The sequence below is a fragment of the Agelaius tricolor genome, unplaced genomic scaffold (assembly GCF_023055355.1).
Source record: "Agelaius tricolor isolate 1412-34295 unplaced genomic scaffold, bAgeTri1.0.p SCAF_5, whole genome shotgun sequence".
Classification (NCBI taxonomy): domain Eukaryota; kingdom Metazoa; phylum Chordata; class Aves; order Passeriformes; family Icteridae; genus Agelaius; species Agelaius tricolor.
The window spans coordinates 43,848,140-43,864,202 of record NW_027269265.1 but is presented as its reverse complement, the minus strand read 5'-3'; the positions used below and the strand labels follow the sequence as shown (position 1 = coordinate 43,864,202).

The window sequence follows — 16,063 nt, the reverse complement described above, 5'->3', positions numbered from 1 at the left end:
GAAAATTGCAGTTGATGGCTTCTCCCTGGTTTGCAATGCAACTTCATGAAACCATTTCTTGCAGTTTTTGCCTCTCTGTTAATTAGCCCACCTACACACCTGGCTGATGCTCCAGCTCAGAACAGTTTTGATGGAGTCCATGCTGACATTTGCAACCATTGAAACTGAGGAAGCTGGTGGGAAAGTGACACAACTACAACGAACACCTGAATTAGCTCAAGCAAAAGAATGAGAGAAAAAATCTGTTGCACCCAACGTCATAGTTGCTAGTCCCTCATAAGGAGACTCTAGGAGGAAAAAGAGCTGATATATTTGTAGAGGACAAGTTTGTCCTCAGGATTCACTACATCATCCTTGCATGTTAATGCCACCGTGCCAATGAAGATATATAAACATCACAGCTCCTCCTATCATCAGCGTGACACTGATGACTCAGTGTGACACATATAGAATATACAGCCCTTATCTCTTCTTTCAGGTTCATTCTTATCCTTCCTCTAGTGTTGTTCCACTCTGCCTGTGCCGCTCTCAGTTTTTCACCATACTATGGAATGTACTTCAGCACCATCAGGATAAAATGAAGTGCTCCAGTCACTTGTGCCCAATCTAAGAAAACCATCAGAGGACAATGAGCTGAACAAACAGCAAAGGTCACACCGGGGGAGCAATATCTTTTCATGAAAATCCTGCAGCTGTCCCTAGGCATCTGTCCAGGGATAGTTGTCCTAATTCCTCATCTTGAATGCTGAACATTTTTAGCCCAGAGAGTTCTCTCACCTTCCGTAACCTCTCCCTTTTCCCCAGCTATAAAATATGGTTAATTATATTTTCCTCTGTGGAAGATTCAAAGTTGTTTAGTGACTTTTTTCAGAGCTTACTGTGATCTGCACATGCATGTCCTAGCAAAATGCACAGTTAAGTCACTATGTATCAGACAGAGCTAATTTTTCAGTTCCTACTTTCCTGGCTACATCTTTCTGAGTGGAGTCTTGCACATGGCTACCTCCCCTGGTAAGCCTTCTGTTGCTTTGCTGTAGTATGAGGCTGTATCTGCAAGACAAAAATTGCAATTCAGTCTAACAGTGTCACCTAATCAGAAGAGCCTACACACCGCAGATGAGGATAAGCAAAAAGTTGAATGACCCAAAAGACCTCCACAGCAATTCTCTCACTTCTTTTTACCTCTTCAGTCTAACAGAAAGCTCTGCTGCTTCCGTCTGTTTCCCTAGAGTAACCCTAAGCTTTTAACCAGTAACGCAGGATGAATGTTTCCGACTGAAACAGAGGGTTTTAACACTCGCCTCCGGGCCCTTCCTTCCCAAGGGAGAAAGGGTGACAGTGACCTGATTTGGTGAAGTACTGAGCATCTGTGGTTCCCATTGATCATAGTGTCTGGAAATCAATCCTGCTGCATCTGGTCTATGGGGAAACATGAAGACTGCAGGTCAATTCCCCCTCTTTCTTCTTAAGAAAGTGTTGCTCAAATGAAATACCCTTTGTTCATTTACCCTCGGTTACCCTTAATTAAGCAGGACCCAAGGAAACAGAAATCCCGCTCAGAAGAGTTCCTCAAAAGTGTTTCATCCTCTTCTGTGGCTCGCTCAGTTCCCTCTGTAAAAGGCAAGGATTAATGAGTGTGCCCAGCAACCACATTAGGATTCAATGAGTACAGCAGGATCTGCTGTGGTGAAAATGATAATGCTCCTTCCCACAGCAAGAAACAGGCCCTTGTGCTGCCATTGGCTCCTGCCTCAAAAACAACCTGGGACAAAGCTGCTAGAAATCTTCAGAGGGTTTGACAGGGGGCTTGGACCACCTCAAAGAAAGTTTCCCTTTCGTCCTGAAGGGCTTTTGAGTTTTCGATGCCTTTAACAAAGGAAAGCCAAAGAACTGGTGCAAAGAGATACTTGTATGCACAGCATACTAAACACACTTCTCTGTTTGCTGTGGTACAGCCTGAACTCTCTGAACACTGGCGCCGAGGAAGTAGGTTTGGCCAGCAAAGCAGGTGGTCCAGAGACTAAAGAGGAGCCATTCAGTGACCCTCTCCAAAAGAACGTTCTCAGGTTTGCTCCCACCCTTCTCTGCACGAAGCACCTTTGCGATCACATCAAATCTGTGCTCTTTAATCTCCAGCGCTTCTAGCAGAAGTTAGGCTGACTCCCCAGACCAACAGTTCAATCATATGTTGATCAAAAGGAGTCTTTTCTCTTCCTATTCTAAATCTGCAGGAGACCTGGAAAGCCCTCAAAAATAATTTACATCATAAACACAAATGCTGGCAAATTCTGCCTCATTTACAAAAAAATAAACCACTTTGGCAGAGTATCAACATCCTTGTTCCGTTCCTGTTCCTGAAAAAAAGGCAGCTTTCAGGGCCACAGTAAGATTTCCTCCAAGGCTTGTTACTAGCAGAGAATAAAAAAAATTCAGGAGACCTCTGAGTTGTAGCCCACAGAGACCCATGGGTCTATGGAGGGAGAGGTCCTGAGACGACCTTTGGTAAGAACACATTATCATCTGTTTGAGTGCTGCATCTCAGATGTGAGGCTCCTTCAAAAGTCAGGATGACTGAAAAGAGGAGAAAGACAGTAGAAAGGTTTCTGCTATTCAGAAACAGGCTGATATGGGAAGGCAGCTGTCACTTGTCACGACTTGTTGCTTCCTGTTGGTTGCTGGTCACCAGTATTATGTGAAACAGTAACGTTCAGAAAGTTTCAAAAACTACAAGTACTCTTGTCTGGCACCGGGTCCACATTTGGACAGCAGAGCTGAGAACAGCTGTTAGAAAACACCACTTTCTCCCCTGCTTTGATGGAGCATGTGCCTTGAAGTGACATTACAACTTGGGGCTGGCAAAAACTGTTGGAGTTCAGGGTACAGAGGAAAGAGTTCTGCAGGGTTGGTTTTCTTCCGGTTTCAGAGCCTGATGTGCCTCTTGGGTCATGATGATTCAATCCAAGAGAAGTCCCATTAGGAAATATCCTAGCACCCAATTAAATCTAGTCAGTGTGCTTATTTCCTAATAGTACTTCATTGGCCTACCCTATGTAATTTATGTTTTTACCAAATGATCTGGTATCCTTTGGGGGGTTTTCAGCCATACCCATGTTTCCAGCTATGCCAGCAGATACTACAAACCGGACAGACCCATGGGCCAGTCCGTGGTACTTCTTCCTTGCCATGGCCCTCTATCCTCGCTACTTTTGCTGGCAGTTCCGACAGATCCCTCCCGGGGGCTCACCCTGCGCTGGCCAATGCTCTCAGCCCCTGGAGCGCTGCGGCGGGCTGGGCCTCACTGTTCCCCCGTAGGTATCCAGACCGTGCCCCACCGCTCCCCCCGCCGCGTACAGGCACTGATCCTGCCCGCAGATCCCCCGCATGCCCCGCGCTCCCCTCCCGGCACCCATCCCGCGGGATGACCGGGGCCTCACGGCGCGGCCTCCGCGGGCCCCCGGCCGCCCCCTACCGCCCGTGCGGGCCGCTGCCGGTGCCTGCGGGGCCCGTGGCGGCCGGGGCTGCAGTGCCCGCCGGGCCGGGCGCGCCGGGCCCGGGGCGCTGCCTCAGCACGGCAGGGCAGGGTTGCGGCTGGAGCGGCGCTCGCCCTCCCCGCCGGCCCGGCCCGGCCCGGCCCTGCAGGCGCGCACGGTGGCAACGCCCGGCGGCCCCGCGAGAGGGAGACAGAGCCCGGCGGGAGCTGCCGCCCGCCCCCCGCCCGCAAGGGCCACGCCGTGCCCGGCAGCGCTGGCCTTGGCAGTGTAGGACGGAGGAGGCAGATTTTTTACATCCCGCTATTACCGTGCTGGCGCTTCTTTGTAATTCTGGGATTTCTTGGCCCTCTGCCGCTGGAGAGGCACCGAGGGCTGGCTGCAAAGTTTGAGCTGTGATGCCGTATGCAGGTACCAAAGAGAGATGGCTCCTCCTGTGCTCTCCCAGCTGAGGTGTGCTAGCACATCCACGGCTCCTGCAGCCTGTGCCTGCGGGCATTCCAAGGCTACTGCTGGCCGCCCTCCAGACCCAAAGCCACATCGCCGAGAGGCGCAGTCCGGCATCCGGCACCCATCATGGTTATGGGCTGCTTTCCAGACACGCGGTTTTCTCCATGCCTGAGCCTACCATCAAGGCCAAAATTGAGATAGCCACAAAAGGGGAGCTCAGGATGTGCTGGCGTCACAACTATTCTCTGTGTCCCCATGTAAGAATGGAAGAGACAACAGCACTGTCTGACCTTCCTACCCCACCTCACCCCACCACAGAACCACATGAAAGAGAACACAGCCTCAGTGTCACACTGGGTCCCTTAAAAGAGCAAGTAGTAAGAAAAACGTTATAAGACAAAGCTGTCCAAAATTTCAGTACTGCAGAAATATCCAAATAGACCTCTGTGTGAAGGTGTGTTTGCTTCACAAGTGGGAAGAATAAACAGAAATATACTGTGGGCAACCAATATATTCAGGCAGATGGAGGAAAAATTAGATGAGCTAATGACTATTTCTTGGCTCTTCTTTTAAAGAAAATTCCAGAGAAGCTCTAGCGTGCACCTAGAGGAAATGGGACTTTAAAGTGTTCTCAGATATCACACCGTAAACAGCAGGGGACTCAGTTGATCAACTTCCAAAGCCTCAAAGTTGAGATAGGTCTGTTGCTGAAGCATGTTGATTCCCCACATTCTGCTATTTGAAGCAATGATTTTATTTTATATGCTTTCACCTCCTGAATGGTCATGGGCAGTGTTGTGAAAGCAAGTTAAATTGTTGCTTTAAAATCAATGACTAAGAGCACACAAGCCTAAGGTATATAGCCCAATAGACAGAACAGAGTAGGGAAAGCAGACTCTGCTTTTATCCCTTCCAGTGAAATATGAACAAAGAGACAGTCAATAAAAATGGAAAGAGAGCTTCACCTTCACTGGTGGGAAATTGGTGAAGGAAATACCAGTCTTAAACATTACACAGTTAGCTGATGGAATTCATTATTGAAAGACAGAATTGGGATTAACAATTTAGCAAACTAAAAAGCCGGAGCTTTTGTACACTGTCAGGAACAAAACCTTTAGATATTGCTGCTGGGGCCTGAAACATTCATTGTTGTGACATAATCAGAAGTTACAAGACAGTGTTTTCTAGAGGCACCTTGAAGTGTGTTGAAGATGTGTGGCAGAGGAAGGAAACCCTGGGATATCCTTGGGGCTGGCAGGGCTTGAAGGAGGACAGAGGGTAAGCTCTTTTTGATAAAGCTGTTGCCCTTGTAAATGTTTATGCTTATGCTCAGGGGCTATAATGACGTGAGTCCAAGAAATCCAGATTACAGAAGATTTCCGGAGTCACGGTAGTTAAAGTTTTAAAATAAACCAAACCCAAACAGACATTTAGTAGGGTTCTAATCCACCATGACATGAGGCCCAGTCCAATTCCTCTCAAACAAGCACTAGGAGAGAAGTTTTTTCCTAATTGTAGATCTGCTTACTGCCTGGTTGTGTTTGCCTTCTCCTGCTCGTGGCCTTTGCAAGAGTCGCTGTGCAGGAATAGCTGGAAAGGCACAGCAGAGCCCTGGCTCTGTCCCACCACTCCCTGTCCCTGCCATCCCTCCCTGCCTGTGCAGGACACTTACTCATGCAGTCCCCTCCATACCAGCCAGCTCTGCACTCTGCACAGTAGATTCCCTTGATGTAGAAGTCGTCGAGTGTCCCTCCCCAGGAGCCATTGCGACAGGACTTGCAGTTCTCAAAGATGGTGCAGCCTAAAAAGAGAGCCACAGTGTTAGATGAAAGCCAAGGTGGATTGTCCTGTGGGAAGAGGAGCAGTGTCTGTCTTTTCCACAGAAAATGCCAATGACGTTGTTAATTGCAGAGGTGCTGACAGCTCTCCCGCTGGGAACCATACCCAACCTCTACGCCCTAGGCAGCTCAGACTCTGAGATTTGGAACCAAACTCCTGGTCTGACTTGCCCAAACCTCTAAATCTCATTGCTCCAAGTGTAAACGCCTCTCTCAGTATCTGAATGTGTGTGCTGATGCAACTTGGGCCCAGCCTAAATGATTCTGATGACTTCTAAACTGGTCCTAGCTCCTCCTGCTCTCTCCTCCTATCACATTTCACTTTTCTTTTTCCACCTTGCTTGTCGGACTTCCAAGTTATCTCTCCTTTTTTGTTTTGGGGAAGCAAATCAACCAAGAGTACCACTAAAACACTCCTGGTGTGAAGCCAGCTATCGTGTCACCCTTTGGCAGCTTCCAAGCCTGCCCAAGACATCCTGACAACACTGCTAGTAGAAAGTGTTGGGTTTTTTGGCAAGTGATGCTACCTGCTTCGGGGGAGCCTTGCCAAGTGTCTTGCTGCTGTCAGCTGGCAGATGAAGGAAATGCAGGACAATCCCATGTCTCAGTGAGATGTGCTTGTTCACCACTGCCCTGCCCAGCACCTGCCATGATGCCTTGGCCAAAGATTTGGTGTGAGCACAGCATGGCCACAAACATACCTGGGTGGATTAAGCAGGAGTCACACTCGTTATCCTCATTCCTGCAGCAGGGAATGGTGTAGCCCACTCTTTCTTTCTGTCCTGGACAGATGCACTCGATTTGGTCGTATTCACAGCACTCCCGACACATGATATTCCACTCAGCTCCTGGGCAGTTTTCATTGATCACTGTGTACTCTGCAGGGAACAGAGAGGAGGACACACAGAAACAATCCATTATCTGATGAAGACTGGCGGGATCTGTTGTCCAGTGGTTTATCAGATCATGGATGCCATGAGGCTGGCCAAGGTCTTCAGCCCAGAAACACCCAAACTACGCGGCAACATGCACCTGAAATGTCAGCATGGTTTGCATGTCTAAGGAACACACAGGAGTTTCACAGTGCCAGCCAGGGGAAGCAAACAGACAGAGGGAAGGAATATGTTCACTTTCTCTGCAAGGCCTGCCCACTTCTGTGGTGAGAAAAATAGCTTTAAGAAAACACAGAAGATGATATCATATGAGAAAGTTTCTTCAGATTGCAGGACTGATTTAAAGCATCATCTATAGCACAGATTATTTTAACTATGATAGCATGTTTTGGTTGTATTTCTGCTTGTGAATTTGCTATTCTTGAAAACTAGGGGGCCCACCAGAAAAGGCCATTTTTAAAGTTGGATTTTAGCTGGTTTTACTCCCTATTTTCACCCAGAAGCACATGTTGTTACATTTGACTTCACTGTCAAAGGAAACAAGATTTTTTTTGTTATTTTTAAAGGTTCATTTTGCCTGGCATTTCTAATATGGTAATCTTTTTATTATTTAGCATAACCTCATATGATATCTAAGCTATGCTGGAAGTACCCTTTTAAGAAACAACCTCAGACTGTGACTCAGGACTGCCACAGTAAGTGCAGATCCTGTCTTTCTCCACCAGTGTGCTGTCTAAATTCTACAAAGAGAGATCCAAGGAGTGCACAGAGCTGTCAGCATGCCTTCTAAGCAGCTGACAGCCCTGATGACTGCTTTCATGGAGTTTGATAGTAAAAAGAGAGAGCAGACTAGAAAGATGAGACATGAAGGAAACTTAATGAGACTAGCTCTTTTTTCCCCTTCTATCCTCCTCTTCTTTCTTTTTTTTTCCTTTTTTCTTTTTTAATTGTGGTTAGGTAACAACCTTTTTCCTTGAGTATTAAACTCTGAGTAACAGGGTTGCCTTGTCATGAAACAAGCCATATATCTCTAAGGTGAAACACTCCCATCCATGCCTGTACCTGTCTGCCTTCTCACACGACTGGCTTTTTGTTTCATTGTCACTGATAACCTAATTACTGTGCCTGCTGGAGCTCCCTACCACCAAGCCTTGCTGCTCTGTCTCACTTGACTCTCCATGACCTCATGAAGCCTGGTTGCTGGAAGCTTATCTTCTCCTCTAATGATTTTTACTGACTCCATAAAAAAGGACCACCAAACTGTTTCTTCTTCTTTTCCTTTTTTTTCCTGCTTTGGCTGGGAAATTAAATGCAGCCCTTTGTGCTCCTCAGAGCTGAGCCTTTCCCTTGTGCCTGGTGTACTGACCAGGGAGAGTCCACTGCTGCTCTAAGTTTAGGAAAGAGGCTGCTGTTTGTGATGAAACCTTTCCATCCCCCCTCTCTGCCCCTATAATCATTACAAAAAGAAAAACTGTTCCTTCCATCCAATAAGATTCTGTATGTTTTTTATTCCAGCAGTGGAATCTTGCATTGAAATAATCTTATTGTTCAGCAGTTATAGACCCCTTTGCCTGTAGATCTTTACAAAGTTCTGTTTCCAGATGGGAAAATGAAGCACAAGGGAGGTGAAGTGACTTTGCTCAAGGTCCCAGGGAAAAACAATGGTAGAGTGGGGCATTGAACTCATGCCTTCTAATTTCCAGAATGGCAGTCAATCATCCTGGCCAGGCTGGGGCTTCTTAACCGATGACTATTATTCCCTTTTAATTAAGCCTTTTATCTATGAATTGTATCTGATTCAGATTCCAGAGAAAATTAATTACACACATCTAATTATCTCCGTGAAACTGACACTCAGTTTGATACATCTCACCATACAAGGCAGACAATAGCTGTGTCTCTGGTGTATGGGGTGGGGGTCTCACTCCTTCCTGAAGCAGCACTCTTTAAAATCTGACTAATAAATAACTACCCACCACTCAGAGCTTTTGTAAAGCTCTCAATCCTTCAAATTCTCATTCAAATCCTTCAAATTCTCATTATTTTCCTAACTCAAGATAGAAATCTGATTTATCTCAAGCTTGCTAAAGCCTATTAATAAAGTGGATATACTATTCAAGAGAATTTTTTGTCTGTAAAATGATGCAAGTACTCACAGGCAAACTTACATTGGGGTGACAAAGGAATGTCTCCATCCTTGCAGGAGCTCACATCCTGGCAAGGTAAGGCTGTGAGCTACACAACTCTCAAGTTAGCACCGAGAGATGGGCTGGACCATGTGACATCCAGAGGTCCCTTTCAACCTAAATTACTCTATTCTTCCCTAAAATATTACAGATGTATTTGCATGTAGGTAGAGAGTGTGAATGTGTGCATATGAACATTTATTTTCATATGTTGAGCTTGTGTACACAACAGAGCCAAAAAGCAGAGGCCACACTTATTCTTGGTGGATCAAATGTGTGTATTTGTAGAATAAGTTGACCTTGAGGTAATGTTTAGTGTTAAGAAGGGAGCCGCTGATCTTGGCCCTTAAAAAATTGTAGAAATATACTTGCTGCCACCTAGAAAGGCTTTTTGCTCGCTTCTTTTGTCTCAGCTTAGACAACGAAAATGTCTAAAAAACTATCTTTTGACTCACTGGTGATTTAATTCCCTTTCAGGTTCTCATTTTTTGCAGTTTGGGCAATTTATATAGCCTTGACAAGGAAATATGTGGATGTGAGATTTTTTTAAGTGGCCTTTCTAGGATTTTCTTCACTGAAATCATGGAATCTATTATTTTGAGGTTCCATAGTAGCTATTCTTTAAATAAAGATGATTGAAGAGTTTATGCATCCCTTTAATAATAGCAGGATCTCTTTTGTTTTTCCTCTGGGCTACTGAAAAAAAGGCAAATAAAACCTTTGCCTCAGAGGTTTAAGAGGGATATGCAGAGAGTCACTTATGTGTGTAAGCAATGTTTGTTTGTGTGGCTGAGCTCAGCCTGTGCTCCAGGGAGGCAGAGGCATAGCCCTGCTCCCCCTTGTGTGTTTGGGGATGGGCAGCCACTGGCAGCTCCCCCCCACACACTTGGCCATTATTACCGCAAAACAGAAGAGAATGAGGCAGAGAAAAGTGGGGGAAGATTTATTGACTGAGTAAAATGCTGAAAGCAAGGCCTCGGCCAGCTGTGGCAGAGATAATTGTGGGGTGTTTTGTGAGCTTTACTTTGATAATCTTCCAAAGCAGGCAGTCTGGCTTGCAGGCAGTGACTGTGTCTTTGATTTTGGGACAAGCCGGAAGAAGCTGCTTGACAACCCATGCAAAATATTTAACTGCAACGAACAAACAAGACTCTGGACAGGCAAATAAACAGTGGATTAATTTATGAGATTTTAATGATGGAAGGAAAGCCCATTAAATCCAGGCATAAACAGCTCACATGGAAACAGCTCAAGACCATGGAAACCATGCAAGAAATGCCTGTGTTGGGAAAGCACACAAATGTCCAGGGCATGTGCTGGAGGGAAGACCTGCTTGGCTCAGAAGGCTGGCACAGCCCAACCCAACACTTCACCTGATGCTTTGGGTCCAGCCTGAGCAGGATTCTGAGGTGTGAGATCAACATTTTCAGGCTCAGATGGCAGTGCAGTCATGCTTGCTGCCTACATCTGCACCTAGCAAGACCTCCTAATCCCTACAGCATGTCAGATCCTAGAGGCTGTCATTGATGGATTTTGTGGGACACCAGTTGGAGGCAATGCTCCAGACAGTGTTCTCCTTGTTGGCAGTGTCAGTCCAACAACAATTCACCTCAGTGATGCTGCTGCCTCCCTTCATGCCCAGGGCTGAGATCAGGCTCAAAGCTTTGGTGATTCAGGAAGAGATTCACAAGCACAACAACATTGTTGCCTCAGGGGTGGGTCAGGCCACTTCATCATGGTGAAATGTCAGCTTCAGCTGACTGGTCTTTTGCCATGGTGCATTTGTATATCATAGATACCTCGCTAGATGGAAAGGGATTTCTGCTCCGAAGATCCGAGAGCTGGGAAAACTGTGTAGCTGAGAAGTAAAGTGAATTGAAACAAGTCCAATTATACCAATTATTTCTTGAGTCTTCCACTTCTTTAAAAGAATGAAGATTTTTTTAGAGTACAGTCACTTTAAGCTGATATAAGCCCTTGCTGCTGCTGAGATGGGACATTTTTCTCCCCCCTCTCCCTGACTTCCCATTCCCATCCCTGTATTTGTGCTAACAGTAGCTGCTATGTGGAGGGATCAGACAACTGATTGAGCAAAAACCAGTTTGCCATATCTGTCCTTGGAGGGAACTTCCTATGCTGCAAGTCCATTCTGTTATCCTGCGAAAATTATCCTTCCATGCCTCAGTTTATCCATCAGTACATTGGCAAACACTATTTAAGCTCGAAGAAATATTATTTCAAATTGCTTTGAAAAGTGCCATTTGCAGTAACAGTGCAGTGTAAGTAAGACCAGATACAAACAGATAGATACATCTCTCGACTCTGAGTCCATAGAGGATGACTTTTTGAAGGGATTATTTAACCAGTTTGTGTTCCACAGATGAGAACATGCCCCTTTGTGTTTGATTTCATCTTTGTTTTTCAACATGCTGCTCAACAGCTACTGTCTTGAAGAAAGGAACAAGCAGTTGAATTTGAAGGAGCAATTTCCTAAGGCTGTTAGTAGGGAATGTTTAGCTCTGTAATAATTCTGAAAGGATTCTTTAACTTCTCATTAAAGAAAAGACAGCTTCAACAGAGATGAAACCTAGTAGCAGCTTACCCTTTAGTTCCATCTCATTTTTCTGCTCCTTTCTTACTTGGCTCTACTGCCATTGCACAGATATGCAAGCTGGGCCTCATCCCACAGCCTCAGGTGTGTGGACATTGACAACAGGAAATGCTCTGAGTGCAGCACTGGCTGAAACTGTGGCTCCATTGTGATGAATAGTAAAATTCTCCATTTGATTTCAGTGAGGCCAAGAGGAAGACACCTTGGAAGGGAAGAGGGATGTTCCCTTTAAGAGACTTTTACTGGGGCTCTTGGAAAATGATGTACCCCAAACCCTTAATAATAAAGGAAAATGCAGGTCTTTATTGTTAACCTTTTTGCCTCCAATAAACTACTGTGCAAATTATGTCTGTTTGTCTCTTTGATGTGCTAAGAGGATGAAAGGGATAATGCTGTCTCTAAAACCACTTGCTTCTCTTTAGAAATTATGTCCCTATTACTCTTTCAGCAGCTGGGCTAATTAAAAGAGGAGCTGAAATACATCCCTGTTTTAGCTTTACTCACTGTGCTTACTTTATGGTCACAGATCATTGCTGAATAATTAGACTGCTGCTTCTACAGAGTCAGATAGCAACCTTTTCTGCCTGTAGTGTGTGCTTTCTCACAGTGGCAAGTGGGGAGAGGCAAAAACAAAGGATCTCTATTTTCAAAAAAATCAAAGCCAGTGGAGGAACACAGGAGGAAATCTACAATACTAAGTGGAATCTGCCCACTTAATAAATGCATACTAATTTGACTGTCTTTTTTAAATACCCTTCTCCTTTAGTTTCTTCTCGGTATTTATCACCTGGCATTTGTGATCTTATTATTGGAACTGTGGCCTTTTGGCTTATTTGTGAAAAGCTGTGACAGGAAGAAATAGCCAGGTTAAGACTCTTCAGAGGTTGCCACATCACCCTTCAGACTTCAATTCTCTCTGAGACAGAGGATCTTATTCTGGGAAGAAAAATTATACTAGTGTGATCAGGAAGAGAATTTGTCTTCTCTGTGCTGCAAGACAAGGAACAGGAACAGGTAATGAATGTAGAATTTTTGAGTAAGTGACAGCATTGATGATGTTAGACTTCTGCAATAGGAGAGAATGTTTGGAAATCTGTGGAGAAGAAGCAGCTGCAGTATTGAAATTAATTCATGACCACATAACATGAGAATGTGCTCTTGTCCTAAACATAGAGGAGTGGTGCTGGACCTGTCTTGAGGACTTGCCTCTTGTAATGGTGTGAGTTCTGCAACATGTTGACAACTGAACTTGCAGCTAAACGTTGCCCAGATAGAAACAGTCCACACAGACTTCAGCAGCCCTCCTCAAATTTTAGTCCTTACAGCTCCTGTGGAGTGTGTAGTCCAGCCCTGACCAAGGACTGAAGATGCTCTCAGTCTGCCAGGCCTCTGTCCCTGCTGATGGCTTGCCTCCCTGCCCTGTGGCCTTCCTTCCAGTTTGCCCCCCACCATGTCCCTGTTCTTGCAGGAGGGAGAGGGGCATCCACATGCCCAAGGGAGGTCCTGCTGCTGACAACTGCGTCCTCCTGTGGTGGTCAGGGGTCCTTCAGGGCTGGTGGAGAGAAAAATCCTGGGCATTGGCAGGCTTGCAGGGACTCCTGGGAGCTACTTGAAGAGACCTCAGGGTCAAAAGCGAGTAACCCCAGCATTTTTTCCAAAATAAAAAGCAAGTCTCTTCCCCTTTGTCCGTGCTAGGAACCTAAACATGTGAACTGAAGTAACCCATTTGCTAAGATTGAATGCATCTGGATGTGTCTGAGTGCATCTGGCCTTCACTTCTCTAGACAGAGGCTGGAGGGGGAGGGGAAGAGAGGTTGGGAAGGGTTTAGATAGGCAGAAACACACAAAAACACACATATATTTTTAAGGAAACATGAGTCACTTGCACTCCAAGTTTATTCCAAAAAGTAAATTCCCAGACCGCCCTGACTCCTGCCCCCAGCTCTCGAGGCAGGCCCTGTGCAACTGGGTGTGATAAATATGGATAAAAATTGGATACATCTGTGGGGAGGAGACAAAACGCTATTTTCCAACCTGCCCTGACATGTTAAGGCCACTGCACTTCTGAGTTGCTCCCCTGTCTCTGAGAGCCCCTCCTGCTGTGGCTGGAGGGGGCTCCTGGCCCCCTCATGCTGCCCGCTGAGTGCCAAGCAAGTGCCAGCAGCTGCTCTGCCACCAGCAGCAGGGCAGGGGAGGCATGGCAAGGAAGGGCAGGGGGCAAGGGGGACAGCTGACATCCATGTGTTCCACAGGCTCTTCCACACTGCTCCTGGTGTGTGAGGAGTGGGTGTTGGGGGAACCAGCAGCCTCCCTCCAAAGCTCACAGCCCCACAGCCCTTGTGTCCCACTGGCCATTGCTGTCCTTCCTCCTGCCTCCCCTTGTCACTGCTGCCAAAGGGATCAGTGCTGGATTACTCTGCAGGTCAGAGAGAGACATGCTGCCCCTGCAGCAGGAGGGGTTTATGCCCACCCAGCTGCCCGAGAGCCACAGCCTGCGCCCAGGGATGCTCTGCCACTGGCAGGGCTAGTTCTGTGCCACTCCAGCACATGGCACATGCCATGGAGCCACCTTGCTGGCCAGTGTGCAAGGGGGCACGTGTCTGAGGGACAGGCCACTGCAGGGACAAGTCAGTGCATTGGCACAGGGGAGGAGAGAAGCTCTCTGTGCTTGTGACCCGGGGGAGCTTTGGCAGGAGGCCAGCCTCCCAGGATGGCTGCAGGTGCTGCTGGCCAGCCTGGTGGGCAGATGACCCTGGTCATCACCCATTCCCTGTGTCCTGAGGGTTTGGCAGGGAAGGGTACTGCAGAGGCAGACTCTCTGCTGCAGCCCCTGCTCAGGGGGCCTCTGAAGCACCATCCTTGACACCAGTTCTTCACAGCCATTGAGATCTGAGTGCCTGCAGATCTGACAGCTCCCCTGGTAAGAGGAGTCAGCAGTGCTGAAATATGCAGCAGCTTCAAGAGTGGGTGACTTGAGGGCACCTCACCTCCCAGTCCTTAGGGCTGCAGCTCCCAAGAAAGCAGCCCACGATGCTGACAGCTGGCTGCTGCAAGCAGGTCTGGACACCTCCAGGTGTAAACAGCCCAGGTTCGTGGCCATAACTACAGCAAATTTGCACTCAACAGTAAATGCTTTTTGCTCAACCTTATCAAGATAATACTTGCTGGCTCAGCAGAAACTGGGATGGGGCTTGAGCACAAAAAAGATCGTTCTGCTTTAACAAGGCTTCCCCTTCGAGAGAATAATATTGGAAGAGCTAAATCCCAGATTGGAAACAATGTGTGGGTTTTGTTTTCTTTTTTTCCTTCACTTTTTTCTCCCTTGCCTTCATTCGTGGTGTTGAGGCTGGAGAGGAAAATCTCTGTCTTGCCAAACTAAACAAATTACGCTTTACAATTCAGAGACTTAAATGCCCCTTTTTATCATCATTTCCGTAGCACTGAGTGTTGAGAAAATAAAAGAAGTAATAAGCAAAGTGATTGCATACCTTTTTCTTAATGGCCATTGGCAAACAGATTCAGCCAGTTGTTTCTCTTTAAGGCTATTAAGTTTGCCTGAAAATCATTCCTGGGTAAACCTACACACACACACACACACACACACACTCCATGCTGACAAGAAAAAAAGTACATAAAGCAGAGCCCTTTCTTTCTATTATTGCTGTCCCTGCGGATCTCTCTGCTTTCCATGACAGTGCATGAGATCAAAACCCCTCTGACCACACTGAAGGAAGGGGGCTCACTCGACCATGCCGGGAACACACACGCTCTCTTACAGTACCTCTTGGCAAGCAGGAGATGAGCAGGAGCTGGAGAAGAGTGAGTCCTACAAGTGTCCAGGGTGCTGGCTCCATGCTGCCCAGGCCAGTGCAGCGGTGTGACTGCTCGGGAAGGGAAAGCAGGCAAACAGCTTTTACTGGGACCTCACCAGCTCCAGACTGCGAGGGATCTCGGATTTCAGACCTCAGCACGCTCCCATCCTCACCAGAGGGGAACTACCTTCAAGAGACTTCTCAGGCGTCCAGAAGCACACGTCACCCCAAACCTCTCCAACTGCTGCCTTAACCCTTTCTGGACTCTGGCAACAGATCCTTTCTGTGATGGCTTTATTGGCTCAGTGCTCAGAACACAGATAGCCGCTTTCCCTATGTAAAGAAAGCTCTTTTAAAGTGGGGAGAAAGAGAAGTGCAGATATGTCTCTCTATGAGCCATCCTGGGTGAGCTGAAGTTGCAGGCATCTCCAGAAGGAGGCACTTTGTCCTTGCTCCCCTTGGGCTCGTGGGGCTGATCCATCCCGGGGGGTGGCAAGGCAGGGTGTGGGGTGGGTGCAGAGAGGGATTCCTGTCCCACACTCCCACAACTGGGCAGCCTGGCCAAGCGACACGGTTCACTTTACGACGTGCTTAAAATAGCCGTGCATTTTTATGGTGGGGCAGATGAATGAATGAGGCTCAGTAAAAGTTCACTCCACAGTGGATGAAAACCACAACACACAAAAGGAATCACTTGGCACACGTGTGCTTGTGCTAGTCAAAACCTTCTTACTGTCCATTTCTGCCAGGAAACGCAATTTTGGCAAAATTGAAATGTTTTGTCG

At 46.9% G+C, this 16,063-nt stretch overlaps 1 protein-coding gene across 3 annotated transcripts in view; it reads right to left on the bottom strand.

The window, feature by feature from the left end:
- The window catches only part of PAMR1 (peptidase domain containing associated with muscle regeneration 1), a 55,813-nt gene extending 40,445 nt beyond the window's left edge, over nucleotides 1-15,368 (bottom strand). For all 3 annotated transcript variants that reach the window (XM_071427617.1, XM_071427616.1, XM_071427618.1), the window contains exons 1-3: nucleotides 15,248-15,368; nucleotides 6,478-6,654; nucleotides 5,611-5,739 (exon numbers count right to left, since the gene is read on the bottom strand). In XM_071427617.1, the coding sequence (XP_071283718.1) occupies nucleotides 5,611-5,739; nucleotides 6,478-6,654; nucleotides 15,248-15,320 (379 nt within the window). In that variant the 5' untranslated portion in view covers nucleotides 15,321-15,368. The remainder of the gene's footprint in view (nucleotides 1-5,610; nucleotides 5,740-6,477; nucleotides 6,655-15,247) is intronic.
- Nucleotides 15,369-16,063: the final 695 nt, after the last annotated feature.